The sequence below is a fragment of the Mirounga angustirostris genome, unplaced genomic scaffold (assembly GCF_029215605.1).
Source record: "Mirounga angustirostris isolate CCGP_5_RB_7025 unplaced genomic scaffold, mMirAng1.0.hap1 SCAF_10, whole genome shotgun sequence".
NCBI classification, from domain to species: domain Eukaryota; kingdom Metazoa; phylum Chordata; class Mammalia; order Carnivora; family Phocidae; genus Mirounga; species Mirounga angustirostris.
In genome coordinates, this window is record NW_026991718.1 from 116468778 (window position 1) to 116489180 (window position 20403).

General features: G+C 36.9%; 1 protein-coding gene across 4 annotated transcripts in view; it reads right to left on the reverse strand.

Annotated features, from left to right (window-relative positions):
- Positions 1–20403, reverse strand: part of RBL1 (RB transcriptional corepressor like 1) — a 59726-nt gene that overhangs the window by 36869 nt on the left and 2454 nt on the right. For all 4 annotated transcript variants that reach the window (XM_045885733.3, XM_054510089.2, XM_064573140.1 and 1 more), the window contains exons 2-9: positions 19201–19334; positions 11326–11526; positions 10851–10915; positions 10619–10747; positions 10347–10507; positions 7515–7564; positions 4653–4839; positions 3449–3615 (exon numbers count right to left, since the gene is read on the reverse strand). In XM_045885733.3, the coding sequence (XP_045741689.1) occupies positions 3449–3615; positions 4653–4839; positions 7515–7564; positions 10347–10507; positions 10619–10747; positions 10851–10915; positions 11326–11526; positions 19201–19334 (1094 nt within the window). The remainder of the gene's footprint in view (positions 1–3448; positions 3616–4652; positions 4840–7514; positions 7565–10346; positions 10508–10618; positions 10748–10850; positions 10916–11325; positions 11527–19200; positions 19335–20403) is intronic.

The following is a 20403-nucleotide window of genomic DNA, read 5'->3' on the forward strand; positions in this document are numbered from 1 at the left end:
CTCCCTCTCTCCCTGTTAAAAAAAAAAGGCTCTTCTGATCAATGGAAGGCTGTTACTAGTTAAGTTTTTGAGGAGTCAAAAGTTATATATGGGGTGCCTGGCTGGCTCTGTCAGTAGAGCATGCGACTCTTGATCTCAGGGTCATAAGTTTGAGCCCCACATTAGGTGTAGAGATTACTTAAAAATAAAATCTTTTTTTTTTTTAAGATGTATTTATTTTAGAGAGAGAGAAGTCATGAGTTCCAGCCCCACGTTGGGTAGAGAGATTACTTTAAAAAAAGCAAGTTATATACAGATTTTCAACTGTGTGGGGGGTTGGCGACCCTAACTCCCATACATACTGTTCAAGGGTTAACTATATATATTTATAGTGCTGGAACAATAAACTGCATGTAATTCTTATCAAAGCCTAAAGAATAACAAATAAAAAAATATAGCACTAAAAAGGAAGGCACTTGGTAAGAAATACCTGTTACGTTTATACTAACTGTTACTTTTCTGTCATTCAAACACAGAATCTTAATTCAGGAATGACAAATTCAAGACTATGAGAAAGAAAGTGATTTGCCCAAAGCCAGATAATCAGTGCAGGGTTCAGGACTCCCAACTCCATGTTCAAACAGACCAGAATCATGTATAGAGAGAGGTAGGCAGCACATATGGCAAAAATATGTTCTTACCAAGTTCTTCTAATGCAAGCTGTGCCTCTTGAGTTATGTTTCTTTTTAGGGTTTTTTTTTTTTTTTTTTATGTATTAAAAAACATATAACAACGAAAACAAAAACCACATAACAAATTGACCTTAATTTTTAAGAGTACATTATAGTATTTTTCACCACATGCATACTGTTGTACAATAGATCTCTAGAACTTTTTCATCTTGTATGACTGCGACTCTATACCCATTGAACAACAACTTATTTCCCCTCCTTCCAACCCTGGCAACCATTCTAATTTGTTTCCATCAGTCTGATTACTTTTTTTTCCTTTGTTGTACTTCAGTATTTAAGTTTGATGTAGTCCCATTTGTCTATTTTTACTCTTGTTACCTGTAATTTTCATGTCATATCCAAGAAATCGTTGCCCATTCCAATGTCATAAGGCTTTTCCTTTATGTCTTCTTCTAGTTCTAGAGTTTCAGGACTCCTGTTTAGGTTTTCAATCTATTTTGAGTTAACTTTTGGATATGGTGTAAGATAAAGAGTTCATCTTCCTTCTTTTGTATAGACATCCACTTTTCCCAGCACCATTTGTTGAAGAGACTATCCTTTCCCTATAGTGTAGTCCTGGCACCCTTGTCAAAGATCATTTCACCAAATACATGAAGATTTATTTGGCATTCTCTAGTCTGTTCCATTGGTCTACATGCCTGTCTTTATGCCAATCCCATACTGTTTTGATTATGGTAGCTTTGTAATATGTTTTGAAATCAGGAAGTATGAGGCCTTCAGCTTTGTTGTTCTGTCTCAAGATTGTTTTGGCTATTAAAGGTACTTTGAAATTCTCTATCAATTTTAGGAATTTTTTTCATTTCTGTAAAAAATGCCACTGGCATTTTGATAGGGATTGCACTGAATCTGTAGATTGCTTCGGGTAATAAGGACATTTTAACATTAAATCTTCCCAATTATGATCATGGAATGTCTTCCCATTTGTTTCTAGATTCTTTGTGTTTTGCATACTATATTTTCTTCCTTCCTTCCTTTTCTTGTTGCCATAAAATGTTTGCATCATTGCCTTGACACTTCTTTTCAACTTGTTCATGCTTAAATGAACAGTTTAGTCCATATCTATTTATTCAGATGCTATGAGGGAAGATCTTCATGACACTCTTTCTACCTTATTTGCAATTTGCATATCGTTTGAGCTGTGTTTGAGGCTAGGATTGTTCTGTCCACTTTTCTATAGATTGAACGTTTCGGGAGTAGAGGAGAGCTCAGCTAGTGCTATGTTCAGCTTTTATTAGAAGACCAGGGCTTTGCTTACTCTTACAAGATTAGTTAAATGTCCCTATTCCAGGTTATGCTATATCTAGTTAGGGATATCTTCTAGTTCTATTAGCATCAGGATATCCCCTCAAATTAGTATGGAACCTTGGAAAATGACAGGAGTTCATCATATTTCTGCTGTGATCTTAGTGGTGGAATATAGGGACTTTCGCTTGGGGAGATCTATGACTTTTTACTCATTTGTCTACTCACCCAAGTCTCTCTATATCTGGGGTATTAATGAGCATACTCAATATCTATCAACATATCCTCTCCTTCTCTAGTAATACTTCTTAGCGATGGGCATATCAGAATCAACCATTCCTTTCTTGACCATCATTTTGGAAATTTATAGCATGAAATCATATCCCTCTCTTCATTTGGTTGCTTTATTTTTAAGTAATCTCTACACCCAACTTGAACTCACAAGCCCAAGATCAAGAGTAGTAAGTAGTTTGCTGGTTTTTTACTATTCTCTTATTTCACTAAGTATTAGGAAATTAGGTTCTCTGATCTGGATTTATTCTACCATCTTTGCTAGGACACATGTCTCTTTATCTTAAACAACTGCATAAAATTCCATTTATGGCTGTATCATCAATATGTTAATCAGTCTCCCCCTTCATGGACATTTAGATTGAACCCATTTAAAGTCAGTGTAAATAGAAAATAATGCGTAACTTAGGGGTAGTTACAAGAGTGGAATATTAGGTCTAAATAACTTTAAGAAGTATTTGTTTTGCCCTTAAAGTCTTTAATAATATGAAATAATATCTCTATAGAATTTTTTTTTTTTAAGATTTTATTTATTTGACAGAGAGAGAGAGAGAGAAAGAGTGCACAAGCAGGGGGAGTGGGAGAGAGAGAAGCAGGCTCCCCCACAGAGCAGGGAGCCTGATGTGGGGCTCCATCCCAGGACCCTGGGATCATGACCTGAGCTGAAGGCAGTTGCTTAACCAACTAAGCCACCCAGGCACCCCTCTATATAATTTTAATAGGTACTTTCATCTGATTTTAGGTCAACATACTTTGTGATTAAAATTTATTTAGGGCCCCTGGGTGGCTCAGTTGTTTAAGCGACTGCCTTTGGCTCAAGTCGTGATCCTGGAGTTCCGGGATCGAGTCCCGCATCGGGCTCCCTGCTCAGCGGGGAGTCTGCTCCTCCCTCTGACTCATCCCCTTTCATGCTCACTATCATTATCTCTCTCAATAAATAAATAAAAATCTTTAAAAAAAAATTTATTTAAAGGGGCGCTTGGGTGGCTCAGTCCATTAAGTGTCTGCTTTCAGCTTAGGTCATGATCTCTAGGTCCTAGGATTAAGCCCTGCATCGGGCTCCCTGCTAGGCAGGGAGTCTGCTTCTCCCTTTCCCTCGGGCCCTCTCTCCTGCTTGTGCTCTCTCTCAAATAAATAAAATCTTTAAAATAATTTATTTAGAAAAATAATGATATTATACTTACTCAAAAATATTTATAAGTTGTTCACTTGGTGCATTTTTCAGTCCAGCCACAATACTCTGTAACCTGCTCACACTTTGAGTGGCTGAAGCAACAGGAGTAATGACTGCTTCTTTTTCTCGTAAATATCGCCGTCCTGTCAGTGGGGTAGAAGGTGCAAATGATGTTTTCTGTCAATAAAGAAAAATCTGTGAGATTAAAAAGTTACCCTGCCCTCATTACATGTTTTATTCAGTATATATATACCATCTTCTCTATTCATATTTAGTAGGACTTTTTTCCTCCCTCCTCTGGTTAACCACCAGATTTTTACCAATATTATGCTAATAACATCCTTACATTTAAGTAAAACTTTTTCAAAGTACCTACTACCTATAATCTCATTTTATCATAATATTCATTTGAAATATACACATTTTCACTTTACATATGAAACAGGCACAGAGAAGGTAAAAAAATTGTTTAAGCTCACAAAGTTAATGGCAGAGCTTGGACTGAAACTTAGGTTTTCTACCTTCTAGACCAGTGAACTTTCCATTAGACCTCATCCTCCAACCCATTTGTTGGTGATTTTACAGAATTAAGCCTTCACTATTAACAATCAAGTCTAGCGTTCTATGGCTGAAGTTCAGGGAAAGCACATAATTTGTCATGGGTAGGAGAATAAACTCAATTTTAAAGCAACAGAACAGTGGCTATGGTGATGCAAAGAAAGAATGATAGGAAAGCATAAATCCTTTAAAAAAAAAAAAGATTGATTTTATTTATTTATTTGAGAGCAAGAGAGCTCTCTCGTGTGCGGGGCGGGGGACGGGGAGAGGGAGAGAGACAAGCAGACTCCCTGCTGAGCAGGGAGCCCGACATGAGGCTTGATCCCAGGACCTTTGAGATCATGACCTGAGTTGAAGTCAGATGCTTAACTGAGTCACCCAGGTGCCCCACATAAATCCTTTTTTATGTCAAAAACACCTACCCTACTGAAAAGCCCATTCTGGGAAAATATATCAAAAATATGAAAAACGTCAAGAAATGAGGTAAAAATACTAAATGCCATAGTTTTAAAAATTACCTTTTAAGGCTTTCATGGGAAATACAAATTAGTAGAAGAAACTCAAGATTTAACTTGAAAGATGCTTCTGTTGTTAGTAGAATCACACACAGAGAGAAAAAGATCATTCAAGACTGAGGCCAGGCTAAGTTATATTACTTTTTCAAAGTGTTGTTGAAGATTACAGTCCACATTAGCTTGTGTTGTCAGTTTCCCTAATGGGGTGTCACCAGTGAACTTTCGAGGAGTTCCAATTTCCTCTTCTGCATCTGCTCCCAAAAAGATCCTCTCATCAAAATCACCAACAGTTAAAACATATTCTTCATACTCCTTGTTTACTGCTTTGCTGAAAAGAGATTTTATTTTAAAAAGATTTTATTTTTATTTTTCAAATATTTATTTAAATTCTAGTTAGTTAACATACAGTGCTATGTTGGTTTCAGGAGAATTCAGTGACTCATGACTTACAACACCCAGTGCTCATCATATCAAGTGCCCTCCTTAATACCCATCACCCATCTAGCCCATCTCCCACCCACCTCCCTGCATTGCCTGTTTGTTCTCCTAAGAGACTCTTATGCTTTCCCTCTTTCTCCCCTCCCATATGTTCATTTGTTTTGTTTCTTAAATTGTACATATGAGTGAAATCATAGGATATTTGTCTTTCTCTGCCTGATTTATTTCACTTAGCATAATACACACTAGCTCCATCCATGTCATTGTGAAAGGCAGGATTTCATTCTTTTGGATGGCTGAATAATATTCCATTGTGTATATATACCACATCTTTATCCATTCATCAGTCAATGGGTATTTGGGCTCTCTACATAGTTTGGCTATTATTGATCATGCTGCTATGAACACTGGGGTGCATGTACCCCTTCAAATCTGTATTTTTGTATGCTTTGGGTAAATACCTAGTAGTGTAATTGCAGGATTGTAGGGTAGTTCTATTTTTAACTTTTTGAGGAAACTCCATGCTGTTTTCTAGAGTGGTTGCACTAGTTTGTAGTCCCACCAACAGTGCAAGAGGGTTCCCCTTTCTCTGCATCCTCACCAACATCTGTTGCTTCCTGTGTTGTTAATTTTAGCCATTCTGACAGGTGTGAGGTGATACCTCATTGCGGTTTTGATTTTTATTTCCCTGTTGATGAGTGATGTTGAGCATCTTTTCATGTGTCTGTTAGCTATCTGGAAGTCTTCTTTGGAAAAGTGTCTATTCTATCTTCTGCTCACTTCTTAACTGGATTACATGCTTTTTGGCTGTTGAGTTTGGTAAGTTCTTTATAGATTTTGGATACTAACCCTTTATCAGATATATCATTTGCAAATATCTTCTCCCATTCTGTAGGCTGCCTTTTAGTGTTGTTGATTGTTTCCTTTGCTGTGCAGAAGCTTTTCATGTTGATGAAGTTCCAATAGTTCATTTTTGCTTTTGTTTCCCTTGCCTCTGGCAACATGTCTAGCCAAGAAGTTGCTGTAGCCGAGGTCAAAGAGGTTGCTGCCTGTGTTCTCCTCTAGGATTTTGATGGTTTTGTCTCACATTTAGGTCTTTTATCCATTTTTAACTTATTTTTGTGTATGGTGTAAGAAAGCACTCCAGTTTGATTCTTCTGCGTGTTGCTGTCCAATTTTCCCAGCACCATTTGTTGAAGAGACTGCCTTTCTTCCACTGGATATTCTTTCCTGCTTTGTCGAAGATTACTTGACCATATAGTTGTGGGTCTAAAGATTTTATTTTTAAGTAATCTCTACACCCAACTTGAACTCACAACCCCAAGATCAAGAGTTGCATGCTCTTCTGAGCCAGTCAGATACCCCAAGAAGTATGTTAAGCTGCTAGAATAAAACTAAGTTACACAATCGATTTTATTTATTTATTTATTTATTTATTTATTTATTTATTTATTTATTTATTTATTTAAAGATTTTATTTATTTATTTGAGAGAGAGAGTGAGAGAGAGAGAGAGCACAAGAGGGGGGAGCAGGAGAGGGAGAAGCAGACTCTGTGCTGAGCAGGTAGCCCAATGCGGGACTCGATCCCGGGACTCCAGGATCATGACCTGAGCCAAAGGCAGTCGCTTAACCAACTGAGCCACCCAGGCGCCCTCGATTTTTTTTTTAATATTTATTTAAGTAACCTCTACATCCAACATGGGGCTCAAACTCAAGACCCCAAGATTGAGAGTTGCATGCTCTACCAACTGAGCCAGCCAGTTACCTTCACAATGGATTTATTTTGACTTGAAGAAAGAGTTAGACTCCAAGGCCTGGAAAAGCTGATGACTTTCCAGTTTTTTGGGTTTTTTTTAAAGATTTTATTTATTTATTTGATAGAGAGAGCGAGAGAGTACAAGCAGGGGGAACAGTAGAGGGAGAGGGAGAAGCAGGCTCCCCGCCAAGCAGGGAGCCGGATGTGGGGCTTGATCCCAGGACCCTGGGATCATGACCTGAGCCGAAGGCAGACGCTTAACCATCTGAGCCACCCAGGCGCCCCGACTTTCCAGTTTTTAACTCTACTCACCTAACAATATCAGACGTTCCTATCTGATTATGGACATGCTTTGCATTCACATACACAGCAATAATAAATTACTTTGAAAGATGAGCAAAAAGAGAGCATAAACTTAATCTGAAAACTAGCTGAACCTAATTAAGATGGGATCACTGAGGGAACAATAATGGTTTTGAAATATATTCTGAATTTGCCAATAGTTGATTAATAAAAGAACATACACTCAAATACAGAAATCACTGGGTCTCTTTATAAGTTTCTCTGGAAGGAGCTCTTTTAAGTGCCAAAAGTTTCTTTTCTTTTTTTTTTTAAGTGCCAAAGGTCTTGTAAAATATGTCTACTTAAAGACAACAAGGATTAGTGACAACCTCAGTCAATGCCACTAATGCAGAAGGAACTTGAGTTTGGAGGAGTTACCTTGATATAATGTTCCACTTGACAAATTGCAATAAATCATCACTGACAGCCTACAATATGGCAGATACCATTAGTGCTAGATACTTACCTATTATCAGTAAAACTGGAAAGGTCCAGGAGGCATTCTCCTTTTAAAATCTGGGAAGAAAAAGTCATTTTTTGACATGTAATTAAGCAAAATAACATAGATACAAAAACATGACATTTATCTAAATTTTCACATTGGCAGTTGTTATAAATAAATAATATACACACAAAACAGAATTACTGAATATTTCTTTTAAACCAGTAAAACCTATTTAGCATGCAAATAAAATATTTTAAAAATTTAAAGTCAATTTTTTTTTTTTTTAAAGATTTTATTTATTTGAGAGAAAGAATGAGAGAGAGCACATGAGAGGGGGGAGGGTCAGAGGAAGAAGCAGACTCCCTGCCGAGCAGGGAGCCCGATGCGGGACTCAATCCTGGGACTCCAGGATCATGACCTGAGCCGAAGGCAGTCGCTTAACCAACTGAGCCACCCAGGCGCCCTAAAGTCAATTTTTGAAAATATTTTTAAGTTAGCCTATGGCAGTGGTTTCTAAATTCTAGGGACATAAGAATCACTTAGAGATGCCTTTTTTTTTTTTTTTTAAAGATTTATCTATTTATTTAAGAGAAAGAAAGCATGCAAACAGGGGGGAGGGGCAGAGGAAGAAAGAATCTCAAGCAGGCTGAGCCTGGAGTCCAACTCGGGGCTCAATCTCATGATCCTGAGATCATGACCTGAGCCGAAACCGAGTTGGACGTTCAACCAACTGAGCCACCCAGGCACTCACATAGGGGGACTTTAAAAAAATGCAGATTGATGGATCTCAAGTCCTGAGCCGAGGCAGCATTTTATACAAATTCCCCAAGTGATTCTGAAAAAAGCTGTCCAATTTTAAACATTGGTCTATGGAGAAGGGAAACTAACATTGAATGATAGTATGTGTCAGGCAAGGAAAGATTCAAAGGGAATATAGGTACTGTTGCTGGTGAGAGAAGAAAACTACACTGCTTATATAATATTTTCTTTCTTTCTTTCTTTCTTTTTTTTTTTTTTAAGTAGGCTCCACATACAACACGGGGCCTGAACTCACAACTCTGAGATCAAGACTTGGATGCTCCACCAACTGAGCCACCCAGGTGCCCCTGTTTATAATATTTTCTATGCACCCACACTATTCTTAGATTACTACCATCAGGGTTGCAAACTTAAATGCCTTCAGTGGTCAGGGTTCAACATATCTAAATTAAGAGGATAGAAATCATACTTCCCATACTAAAAGAGGTGGCCATCATTTAGCCTGACAACAGTTACCCATGCAGAAATTCATGTAGAAATTCCAACCCTGTATTGCCATAGCTTCTGACTTTTGAAAGAGATTCCCCCCCCCTTTCTTTTTTAAAGTAGGCTCGATGCCTAGTGTGGAGCCCAACATGGGGCTTAAACTCATGACCCTGAAATCAAGACCTGAGCCGAGACCAAGAGTCGGACACTTAACTGACTAAGCCAACCAGGCACCCCTTGAGAGAGATCTTCATATTAAAAGTTTTTATGGGGCACCTGGGTGGCTCAGTCGTTAAGTGTCTGCCTTCGGCTCAGGTCATGATCCCAGGGTCCTGGGATCGAGCCCTGCATTGGGCTCCCTGCTCGGCAGGAAGCCTGCTTCTCCCTCTCCCACTCCCTCTGCTTGTGTTCCCTCTCTCACTGTGTCTCTCTGTCAAAAAATAAATAAAATCTTAAAAAAAATAAATAAAAGTTAATTTTAAAAAAATAAAGTTTTTATATGTAAATTAAAATTGAATAAAATAAAAATAAAGAACACTCTACATAGGCCAAACAAAACATCTGCAGCCCGTGAATAGGAGGACTGTCCAAACTAGAATACTTTTGGAGCGAAAGGAGGTGCTATAATAATTATGCTAAGACAACAACCCAAACCTAGATAATCCAGGCAAACCAAAATGTATGGTCATTATACCCCAGGGCCACTAGTGTGCTGCTTTTGCAGAGCACAAAAGATAATCCTTGAGTTCCCTTCAAAATTTACTTTGCTGGACATGTTTAACATACAGATAAGGAGCCATGATACACACAGACACACAAACACACACACACACACACACAGGAAGATAAAACTAGATACAAAAATTTGTGTAACAGAAGAACCACCCAGTTAGGTAAGACTTTATGCCTGAAGAAACATCTCATATTATCTACAAAGAGGGGAACCACAGTGATGACCTAATCCAATCCCCCCCCTTTTTTTTCTTTTACCAAAGAGAAAACTCAAGTACTAGCTGGATTAAATGGCTCCATGTTGGGGAGGTAAGAAATTGAGACCAAGAGGAACAAGCCATTTCATAAACATGGAAATAGCTAAGTAAATTACTGAGAAAAAAATCCAGAATGCATGCAGGTAGCCTGCAAGTGGCTACAAAACTATAAGATTTTCTGCTCTATTTATATGGAATTAAAGCTATGGTTGTTATACATCATCCCATCTTTAGTAAATAGTCAGAAGTTATTCAAAATTGTGGCAGTAAATTAATTTACCCCGACCTTCTGCTTTTCATAATTCTTTATCAGGCTCACTCCAATGTTCTGTTCCTTATAATTCTTTTATCAAAATCTCTTACAGCGGTCTCTGCCAGTGCATTTAATTGACAGTACATATAGTTGGTCACAATCTTTAACAGCTCAGTTTTGCACATTACAAAAGATCATAGGGCGATTCTGCATCACAGCATTTTGCATCATGGCAGAGACTGAAACCTGGAAATCTCGACCCCGAATCCTATAATGCTGAGAACTTGCTTAAAACATTGTTTTTTCCTTTGAGGCTTTCACTGCTGACCCTTAAAAATCTTAGCCATTCACTTATAAGTACAGTACCTTTCTGTCAAAGAGTTTTGAAATATATGGCTTAAAGTAGTGCTCCTTTATTCCTTTTGCTTCTACAAGAAGTCCATCATGCAGTTCACACAGTACAGCAATGATGCAGGGAGGCTCTTCAGAAGCCCTAAAGTCAGCAGTATGGAAGTCAGATGGTAAACCTAGTTTGATAAGGTATCATGAGCAAAAGGAAATGGTTAGAAGAATATGGTCAACTTTTAAAACTTTTTAAAATACTGATGACCAGTTTTCAAAAGTAAATAATGTCTTACCTTTAAATGATGGATTCAGCAAGTCACGTCTATTTGGGCATATAATGGCATTGGCAAAAATCAGATCCAAGCAGCACAGAAGTAAATGGTAAGAATTTACCAAATCATCTCCAATCATACGAAAATTACCTTTATAAGAAAAAAAAAAGACACAAAGACCAGAAACCTCTCATGTCAAATAACACCAAGTTCCCACAGCAGAAATGTAAAATTATTGAAAGTATCACCTTACCCTTAGTATAAACAAAGAGTGTCCAACAGAAATTAAAGAGATCCTTAACACTGCAAGGAATCCTCCTAGAAAGGAAAAAATGTACTTCTTAACAAACTAACTTGCTAAATATCACTCCACATTGTCATTTAAATTGAAACAGCAAATATAAATAACAAACAGTAAAGTCAAATTACATGTAAAATTCCATTCACAAAGGACAATTTATGGTTCATTAAATGGGCTTAAATAAATAAATCTTTCTAATCTGCATGAAATAATCAGACCATAAAAAATAAGTGGAAAAAAAAATAAGTGAAAATATTACCCTGAATTTCCAGATATAGTAATTATAAATGGGTTTTTTAAAAATTTAAATTTTTTTGCAAATGGATACTTCTGGTAAAAAGCAGACTTTTAAAAATGCAAATTTCCAAAGTTTATAGCATAATTTGTATTTTTTTAATGTCAATTATTTAACAATTAAGGGTCTTACCTCTGCTTCCTGCTTCGTGGTAACTTTGGTGGCTCTTCATATGGATTTTGAAATATATCTAAAAAAATTGGCTCAAATTTTTTGAAAATTACAGTAGACACCTCAAAATTTCTTTCTAGCCTTTCTATACGTTCACGAAATTCTTGTGGCAGGTTTGACATGTCCATCCACTTCTTCATTTTACTAAAAAACTGTATTAAACTAAACAAAAAAAAGCAACTATATTTATTTACTTATTTTAAAAAAGCAACTTTAAAGTGAGTCCATATAATGGACAAGTTAACATTTTATTTATGCCTATGAATCTTAAGAATCTTATTTAAAAAAAAAAAGAATCTTTACTTAAAAGCCTAAATTTATTTAAAAAAAAAAAAAAAAGCAACTGGAAAACTTCACTCCCAAGTACTATGAAATTACTCCAGCTCCTAGAATCACTATGGGAGTATAGATTTTGAATTAGTAGTCATTACATAAATGTCTTCTCCTATGCATGAAGTGATGGTACCTATCTACTTCTTTTATTCCCTATAGCACCTAGACAATAATTTGTATATGTATTACAAAGTAAATGTCAACAGACTGAGTTCACAAAATTAGTTTGAGGACAGACAGAATCTCCCAAATAGTGGATTGTGGAAGTTGATCACAAAGCACCAGACAGTTCTAGTTTAGGAATACAATTCAAGTGTTTGTGTTCCAGTATGTGGTTCCACCATCAAATATAAATGAAGAAGGTAGTACATAACCAGAAAATCACTTAATAGATTATTATTCCACCTTTCTGGCTTATTCAATTATGGGTACATTTTTTACGTCCCCATGTTAGTATGGTCTTAGACTGAAAATCTGTAGTGTTAAAGTTCATTTAAGTGTCTAGCGTTATATACAGAATGATAATTTTTTTTTTTTTTTTAAGATTTCATTTTTAAGTAATGTCTATATCCAACCTGAGGCTCGAACTTACAAACCTGAGATCAAGAATCGCATACTTTATACTGACTGAACCGGCCAGGTGCCCCAGAATGATACTTTTTTTAAAAAGGTGATGGAAGACATCGTCAGCTAATTATCCATAGGTATTCAACCTCCAGATATGCTGACAGAAATCTGAGAATCTAAGAGTCTCTTTAAAAGATTCTTATCAATAACAGCAACAAGAATTTTTTTTGCCGGGATGCCTGGGTGGCTCAGATGGTTAAGCGTCTGCCTTCGGCTCAGGTCACGATCCCAGGGTCCTAGGATTGAGTCCCGCATCGGGCTCCCTGCTAGGCGGGAAGCCTGCTTCTCCCTCTGCTGCTGCCTCTCTCTATCTCTCTCTCTGACTCTCATGAATAAATAAATAAAACAAACAAAAAAATTTTTTAAAAAAAGAATTTTTTTTGCCTTATAGGGACTCCTTATAGGAGACTTTGTCTTGGAGGCAGGGATGCTCAGCATGTGAAATTCTTTCCTTTGTTTGAGGAATTCCCCAGTTTTGAATCTTGCTGTCTAATAGATAGATCAGCTTCACTGAAGTTAGGGTAAAGGTATAAAACCTGAGGTTCTTGATACATATTCGGGATTTTGAATCTGGAGCTGGTGGTGCAGAGAACTGAACAAGTGATAAATTCTTACAGGAGGATCAACAGCAATATTCAGCTATTAGGGACAAATACAGTGGCAACGTCCAGGGATGGCACTACTGGCCATGTAAGTCCTGTCCTTGTTAGATGAATTCTTGTGATATGCTTTTTGGCTCTAGCCAGACTCATTTTGTTCCCTGATGTTTTCCAAGTCTATTTTCTCAAGTCATCCTAAAGACTTTGTCAGGTATTTGGGGCGCCTGGGTGGCTCAGTCATTGGGCATCTGCCTTTGGCTCAGGTCATGATCCCAGGGTCCTGGGATCGAACCCCGCATTGGGCTCCCTGCTCGGCAAGAAGCCTGCTTTTTCCTCTCCCTCTCCCCCTGCTTGTGTTCCCTCTCTTGCTGTGTCTCTGTCAAATAAATAAATGAAATCTTAAAAAAAAAAAAAAAAAGACTTTGTCAGGTATTCAATATCCTTTCAGTAAATTTCTTTTCTCTTTAAGTTAGCCAAAGTCAGTAGTTGGTATCTGTTTTTTATAAACAAAATGCTTGACTAATACATCCCCATATAAACCCACTGTATTTATTGCTATTCCTAGATTGCTGTTCTAACTTGGAACAAAGTACATCAGAATGTTTGGAAACAAAAAAAATTATAGCATTATTATTACTTCACCTATGAGTCTGATTTTTTAAAGTAAAATAAGCAGCAAAGTAAACTTGATAGCTTTCAAAACAATTTTGTTCATTGGAATTCTGTTGTAAAGAACACATTACGCCAGGGCGCCTGGGTGGCTCATTGGTTAAGTGTCTGCCTTCTGCTCAGGTCCTGATCCCAGGGTCCTAGGATCGAGCCCCAAGTCAGGTTCCCTGCTCGGTGGAGAGCCTGCTCCTTCCTCTCCTTCTGCCACCGCTCCCCCTCCCCCCCCCCCACTCCACTCATGCTCTCTCGCTATCTCAAATAAATAAATAAAATCTTAAAAAAAAAAAAGAATACTCCAACAAGCACATGAAAAGAAGCTCCACATCACTGGCCACTGGGGAAATAGAATATACCATTTCATGCCCACTAGAACAGCCATAATAAAAAAGAAAATAACACGTATTGGCAAGGATATGGGTGAAATGGAAGCCTCAAACTCTGCTGGTGTGAACGTAAACTCGTGTAGTCACTTTGGAAAACAATCTTGACAGTTCCTCAAAAGATTAAACATAGAGTTCCCCTATGACCCAACAATTCCATTCATACATATATACCCAAGAGAAATGAAAATATATGTCTACACAAAAACTTGTACACAAATGTTCATAGCAGCATTATTCATAATAGCCAAAAGGTGGAAACAACTCAAGTATCCATCAACTAATAAGTGGATAAACAAAATGTGGTATATCCATGCAATGGAATATTATTCAGCCATAAAAAGGAATGAAGTACTGATAAACCAAGGGCTAGGAGGGAGAAGGAGCTATTGTTTAATTGTTATGAAATTTCAACTTGGGAAGCTGAAAAAATTCTGGAGATGGATGGCGGTGATGGTTGCATGGCAATGTAAATGTATTTAATGCCACTGAAATTGGTTAGACGGTAAATTTTACGTATATATATTATTTAAAGATTCATTTATTGGGGCGCCTGAGTGGCTCAGTCCATTAAGCGGCTGCTTTCGGCTCAGGTCATGATCCTGGGGTCTTGGGATCGAGCCCCACATCCGGCTCCCTGCTCAGCAGAGAGCCTGTTTCTCCCTCTCCATCTGCCTGTCACTCTGCCTTACTTGTGCTCTCTGTCAAATAAATAAATAAAATCTTTAAAAAAAAAAGATTCATTTATTCATTTATATAGAGAGAGAGCACGTGCGCGCTCACGCGCAGGTCGGGGGAGGGACAGAAGGAGAGAAGCACACTCACTGCTGAGCTGGGAGCCTGACACGGGGCCAGATCCTGGAGCTCACGACCTGAGCTGAAATCAACAGTCAGATGCCCAACTGACTGAGCCACCCAGGTGCCCGTATGTTATGTATATTTTACCACACACACACCCCGAAAACAAATATAGAGTAGGGATGGTAAATATGGGGAGTATGTCCCAATAGCAGCATACTACTAAATTTTAATGGTGCTCAAAAGATAAAAAAGAAAATCACTTTGTAAAAATTTTGTATCCTCAATGTTCCAATTAAAATGTATGAAAAATAATTTTTCATGAATGAAATATTCATTAGGTTCTATTATAATATGAAAATAATGAATGAATGTTACCTTGATTTAAATCATAAGTTACTGAAAAACTTGTGGAAAAATTACTTCTCAATACTTAAAACAATGAGATGCAGACAACTTCTTTATTAAATTAAAAATTCAAATTGTACAACAGATACTACTTTTTAATATTACACTTAATAGCAAAAGAAATTTTTAGTTGAAACTGTTTTTTTTTTTAAAGATTTTATTTATTTATTTATTTGTTAGAGAGAGAGAGCACAAGCAGGGACAGCGGCAGGCAGAGCAGGCAGGCAGAGGGAGAAACAGGCTCCCTTCAAGAAGGAGTGGCTGGGTCTTCAGGGACCCCCCACCCCCAATCAGGCTCCTTAAGGTAACATCAGCCATTTTTAGATTGGTTCTGTTATCATGCCTTCCCACTGGCCCCATGTGAGCCAAGGAAGTCCCACTGCCTGCCCTCTATCCTCGCCCAATTCTGCAGGTGGAGACTGGTAGTCTAGTATTCTTTTTGAGATACTATTTTCATTTTCGTGAGAATCTTTGTAATAATAAAATGGTACATTTCTACAAAAAAAAAAAAAAAAGAAACAGGCTCCCTGCTGAGCAAGGAGCCTGATGCGGGACTAGATCCCAGGCCCCTGGGGTCATGAACTGAGCCGAAGGCAGACGGTTAACCAACTGAGCCACCCAGATGTCCCAGTTCAAACTTATTTTTAAGTTGGAAGTTGCTTTGGTTTTTTCGCAAACTGAAGCTGAATAATAAATAAGTTCAAAGCAGACATACTACTATTTATGGGTAGATACATATATAATACAGCATTGATGTGGGATGCTCTGCCACTTGCTAGGTATATCATCTTTGGGAAGTAATTTAAGCTCTAGGTGACTAGGTTTCCTTATCTGTAAAATGGGATTTATTTCATGGGATTAACTGTGAGGATTAAATGAATAAAGACAAGCAAACCCATAGCACATAGTAAGTGCCTAGCACACAGGTAAATACTGAATAAAAATCTGCTAGTTTTACATGTACATCTATAATCTGCACTTATTTGTTATTTTGCAGTATGATTTATTAGCAATATTTGAAGGGTATTTTCCCTACCTATAAAGATCTTAAATAATCATTTAAAATTATACTTAGGGGTGCCTGGGTGGCTCAGTCGGTTAAGCAGCTGCCTTCGGCTCAGGTCATGATCCCAGGGTCCTGGGATCAAACCCCGCATCGGGCTCCCTGCTCATCGGAGAGCCTGCTTCTCCCTCTCCCTCTGCCTGCCACTCTGCCCACTTGTGCTCTCTATCTCTCTGTCAAATAAATAAATAAAATCTTTAAAATTATACTTAAAGTTGAAATTTTGCAAACAGCCCAAATTATTATAAATCAATGAAAATAACATCACTTGCAATTCTTTTTTATTTGTCTGAATGAACATGATGATACCAGTCTATGCTCGTTTAGTAGTTAAGAATCTGACACGCAAAAAAAATTTATATCAGTCTACATTTAAAAAATAGGTATCTTTTGACCCATCCGTACACTTTTAGGAATTTATCTACATTCATCTGAAATACATTTCACAATGATCTGTTTGTAATCACAAAGAATTGGATAAATGGTCATCAATAAGGGGTTGGGTAAATATATGAAACATCCTTACATCTTAAGTCCTAGAGTGTGGAAGAGCTACTTACGGTGATATGGAAGAATTACCAGAATATAAAGTAAGAAAAGCAACTACAAAACAATACATATAGTATGATCTCATTTATGTTTTATTTATTTATTTTTTAAGATTTTATTTTATTTATTTGACAGAGAGAAAGACAGCAAGAGAGGGAATACAAGCAGGGGGAGTGGGAGAGGGAGAAGCGGGCTTCCCGCCAAGCAGGGAGCCTGATGTGGGGCTCAATCCCAGGACCCTGGGATCATGACCTGAACCGAAGGCAGACGCTTAACGACTGAGCCACCCAGGTGCCCCTCACTTATGTTTTAAAAAAACAACTAAAATACTGAAAAACAGATTTTTTTTCTGCTTAACAATTTACTGGGGTGCCTGGCTGGCTTAGTCGGTGGAGCCTGTGACTCTTGATCTCAGGGTCGTGAGTTCAAGCCCTACATTGGGTGTGGAGCCTACTTAAAAAAAATATATATATATACATTGAGAGTAAACTGTTTAAGTGGTTAATTCTGGGGAGTGAAAAGAAAGGGACATCTTTATACTCTCAAACATTCTGTATTATTTGAAAGTTTGTGAACCTTTTTAAAAATTATGGTAAAAGTATATATAACATAAAATTTACTATTTTAACCATTTTTAAGTGTAAATTAAGTGGTATTAAGTACATTCCCATTGTGCAATCATAACCACCATCCATTTCCAGAATGTTTCATTATCTGAAATTTTTATCATGTGCTTATACTCCTCCAAATTTTAAGTTATTCTTTTTTTGTTCGGTTTCCCCAACAACCTAATATTATAAAGATTTTAAAATTTTATATGGTCAATGATGAGAAACACTGATAGAAAAAAGTCAGATTATTTTATACTACAATGAAGAGGGAGGTTTTGCTCAATTAAAAAAATTACCTGAACTCCATCAATCTTAATTACACTTTCATTTTATTTTTATCATCAATGACAAAAACTGGTATTTATTAAAGTTTTTTTTTTTTTAAAGATTTTATTTATTTATTTGAGAGAGAGAATGAGACAGAGCATGAGAGGGGGGAGGGTCAGAGGGAGAAGCAGACTCCCTGCTGAGCAGGGAGCCCGATGCGGGACTCGATCCCAGGACTCCAGGATCATGACCTGAGCTGAAAGCAGTCGCTTAACCAACTGAGCCACCCAGGCGCCCTATTTATTAAAGTTTTAAACATTGTCTTGAATGTATTATTTTTCCACTTATGCAAACTAAAATTGTTCTGAGAGACTTTTTTTTTTAAATTTAGCATGAACTGAAACTTAATTGATCTCCCTCGATAGGTCTTTTAAAGTTTGTCTTCTATGTTGAAAACCCAGGACAGCAAATAGACAACCACCTCAAATAGTTCTGTCATGGGTGAAAAACCCAGAAACAGATTACATTACCACCTATCCAAATCTGGATCACTCCATTTGTTTTGTATCCAGGCAAATAGTTCCATATGCTTAATATTAGAGCAAGTAAAAGCTATAACTAAGACCCACTGATTGCTTATTTGTTGCACGGTAAAAAATATTAACTATACAGCAGAAAAACAGGACAACACGTTGAGCAGATACTCAAAATTAACACAAGCAAAGCACATGGATATCATGCCTCCAGATGTGATATAGTGAGGACACAAAATTATTTATGTAGTTTTCTATCTGGGGATGTATAACCTGCCTCTAATCATAAGAAAACACGAGACAAATCCAAAATGAGGACTAATCTATTAAAAAGGGGGTTGGGGGTGTTTGTGGACTATATTCTTGCTGTGGAAATATTCCTAATTAAAGGAAACTAAACAGATATGATAAGTGAAGATAGTCCCTAATCCTAGATTGGAATATTCTTTTAAAAAATTGCTATAAAGACCATTATTGGATCAACTAATAAAACTAGAATAGAGATGATAGATTATTGTATCAATGTTAACTTTGCTGAAGTTGATAACTGTGGTAGTTACCTAAATATACAATGAAGTATTTAGGGGTAAAGGGCTATAATGCATGCTACTTACTTCAAAATGGTTGAGGAAAAAAATATTATTTGAGAAAGATCAAATGACAAAGCAAATGGAATAAAGTGTTAATAATAGGTGAATTTGGGTCAAGGGTATATGGGTGTTCTTTGTGCTTTCCTTATTTTTGCAACTTTTCTAAAAGCTTGAAATTATTTCCAAATTTTAAAAAAATAATGAAAAAATTATAGATTAAAAAGATTAGTATAGAGGCCTCTGGCTGAAGTCAGAATTTGAGGAAGAAAGGCAATGGAAGAATATGAGAATTGGAAAGGGATACCTATAGGACAACAAACTTAAAATGGAATAGAGTTACACAGAAATTAAATTCTAAAAGTAAATTTAGTATGTATAAAAGAGTGTTTGAAAAATCAAAGTGCTTTACCTTAGTTTAGCTGAACGCAGTATTCTGGTAAGTGAAACACAATTTCCTTCCATGATACCCTTCCCAACAGTGGGAATAATACTTTTGCGGCATGCTACATATAATGAACATGCCAACCAGTGTATAACTTCTCCCTGGCAGGCAAAAGACAAAGAGCAAAATGAATATATTATGTTAAAATGTTTAAGTTCTAGAACCGGAAAAGATCTTAGAACTATATGGTCTTACTTTCATTATGTACGTAACAGGCCAGAGCGGTGAAGATATTTGCCAAGGTCACAAAGCTTAGTTTTGCAGTAATGAGTATAAAACTCTTATTCTCAGTCCTGTGTAAGATGCTAAATCAGCATTAATCTAAAAATAGATCTCTCACCTACAGCCCAAATCCAGTATTATTGAAAGAGCTCTTAAAATTTCTCAGCATTAGCTTTCTTGATTTGAAAACACCAGTCATGGCCTTGATGATGCTTAAGTTCCTTTCCACCATTTCAGTTTTATGTTTCTTTTTTAACCAGTTTGACAGAGAAAGCAAAGAGAGTAGAAAGTTGGCAAGGGATCACACATAAAAAGTTCATATCTATCTTGTACAACATAAAGAAGACCACCATCTTTGTGAGGTAAAAATTTGGGGATTTATCCAATCTTTAAAATAGTAAGTAAGCCTCTCTATTTCAGCAGATATCTCAATTTACAATGGTATAAAAAGGTAACATTTGGTAAATTCAACACTTGTCTGCTTTAGACTTCAGATATCGTCAAGCTAGAATCACTTCATGATTTTACCACTGAACTACTTATGTAATTTAAGGATTCAGAATTAGACACAAATCTTATAGCACAGTTCTGCAGAGCCTCTTTAAGACCAGTCTCTAAAAGAATAAAAACACTGAAAGATTTCTTGTAATAATCCAAAAGGGAAGGACAGAAATGGGTGACCACCAATAGAATTAAAACCCAGTGTTGCTACCCTAATGTAGCGAGAAGTCTTATTTGCTCAAGGTATTAAATGAGGCATGTAAGCTTGTGGTTGAGTATTTTTAGAAGCTTTGATTAACAAATTTTGGGGAATAGCATCCAAGTATTAGAGAGCTATTGGATACAGGTTACTAGATGAAAACACCATTAAGATAGAGAAAATTTAAGTACTGGTATTTTTGCCTTCCCCCCGCCCCCAAAAGTCAACTATATTATTTAAATTCTTTG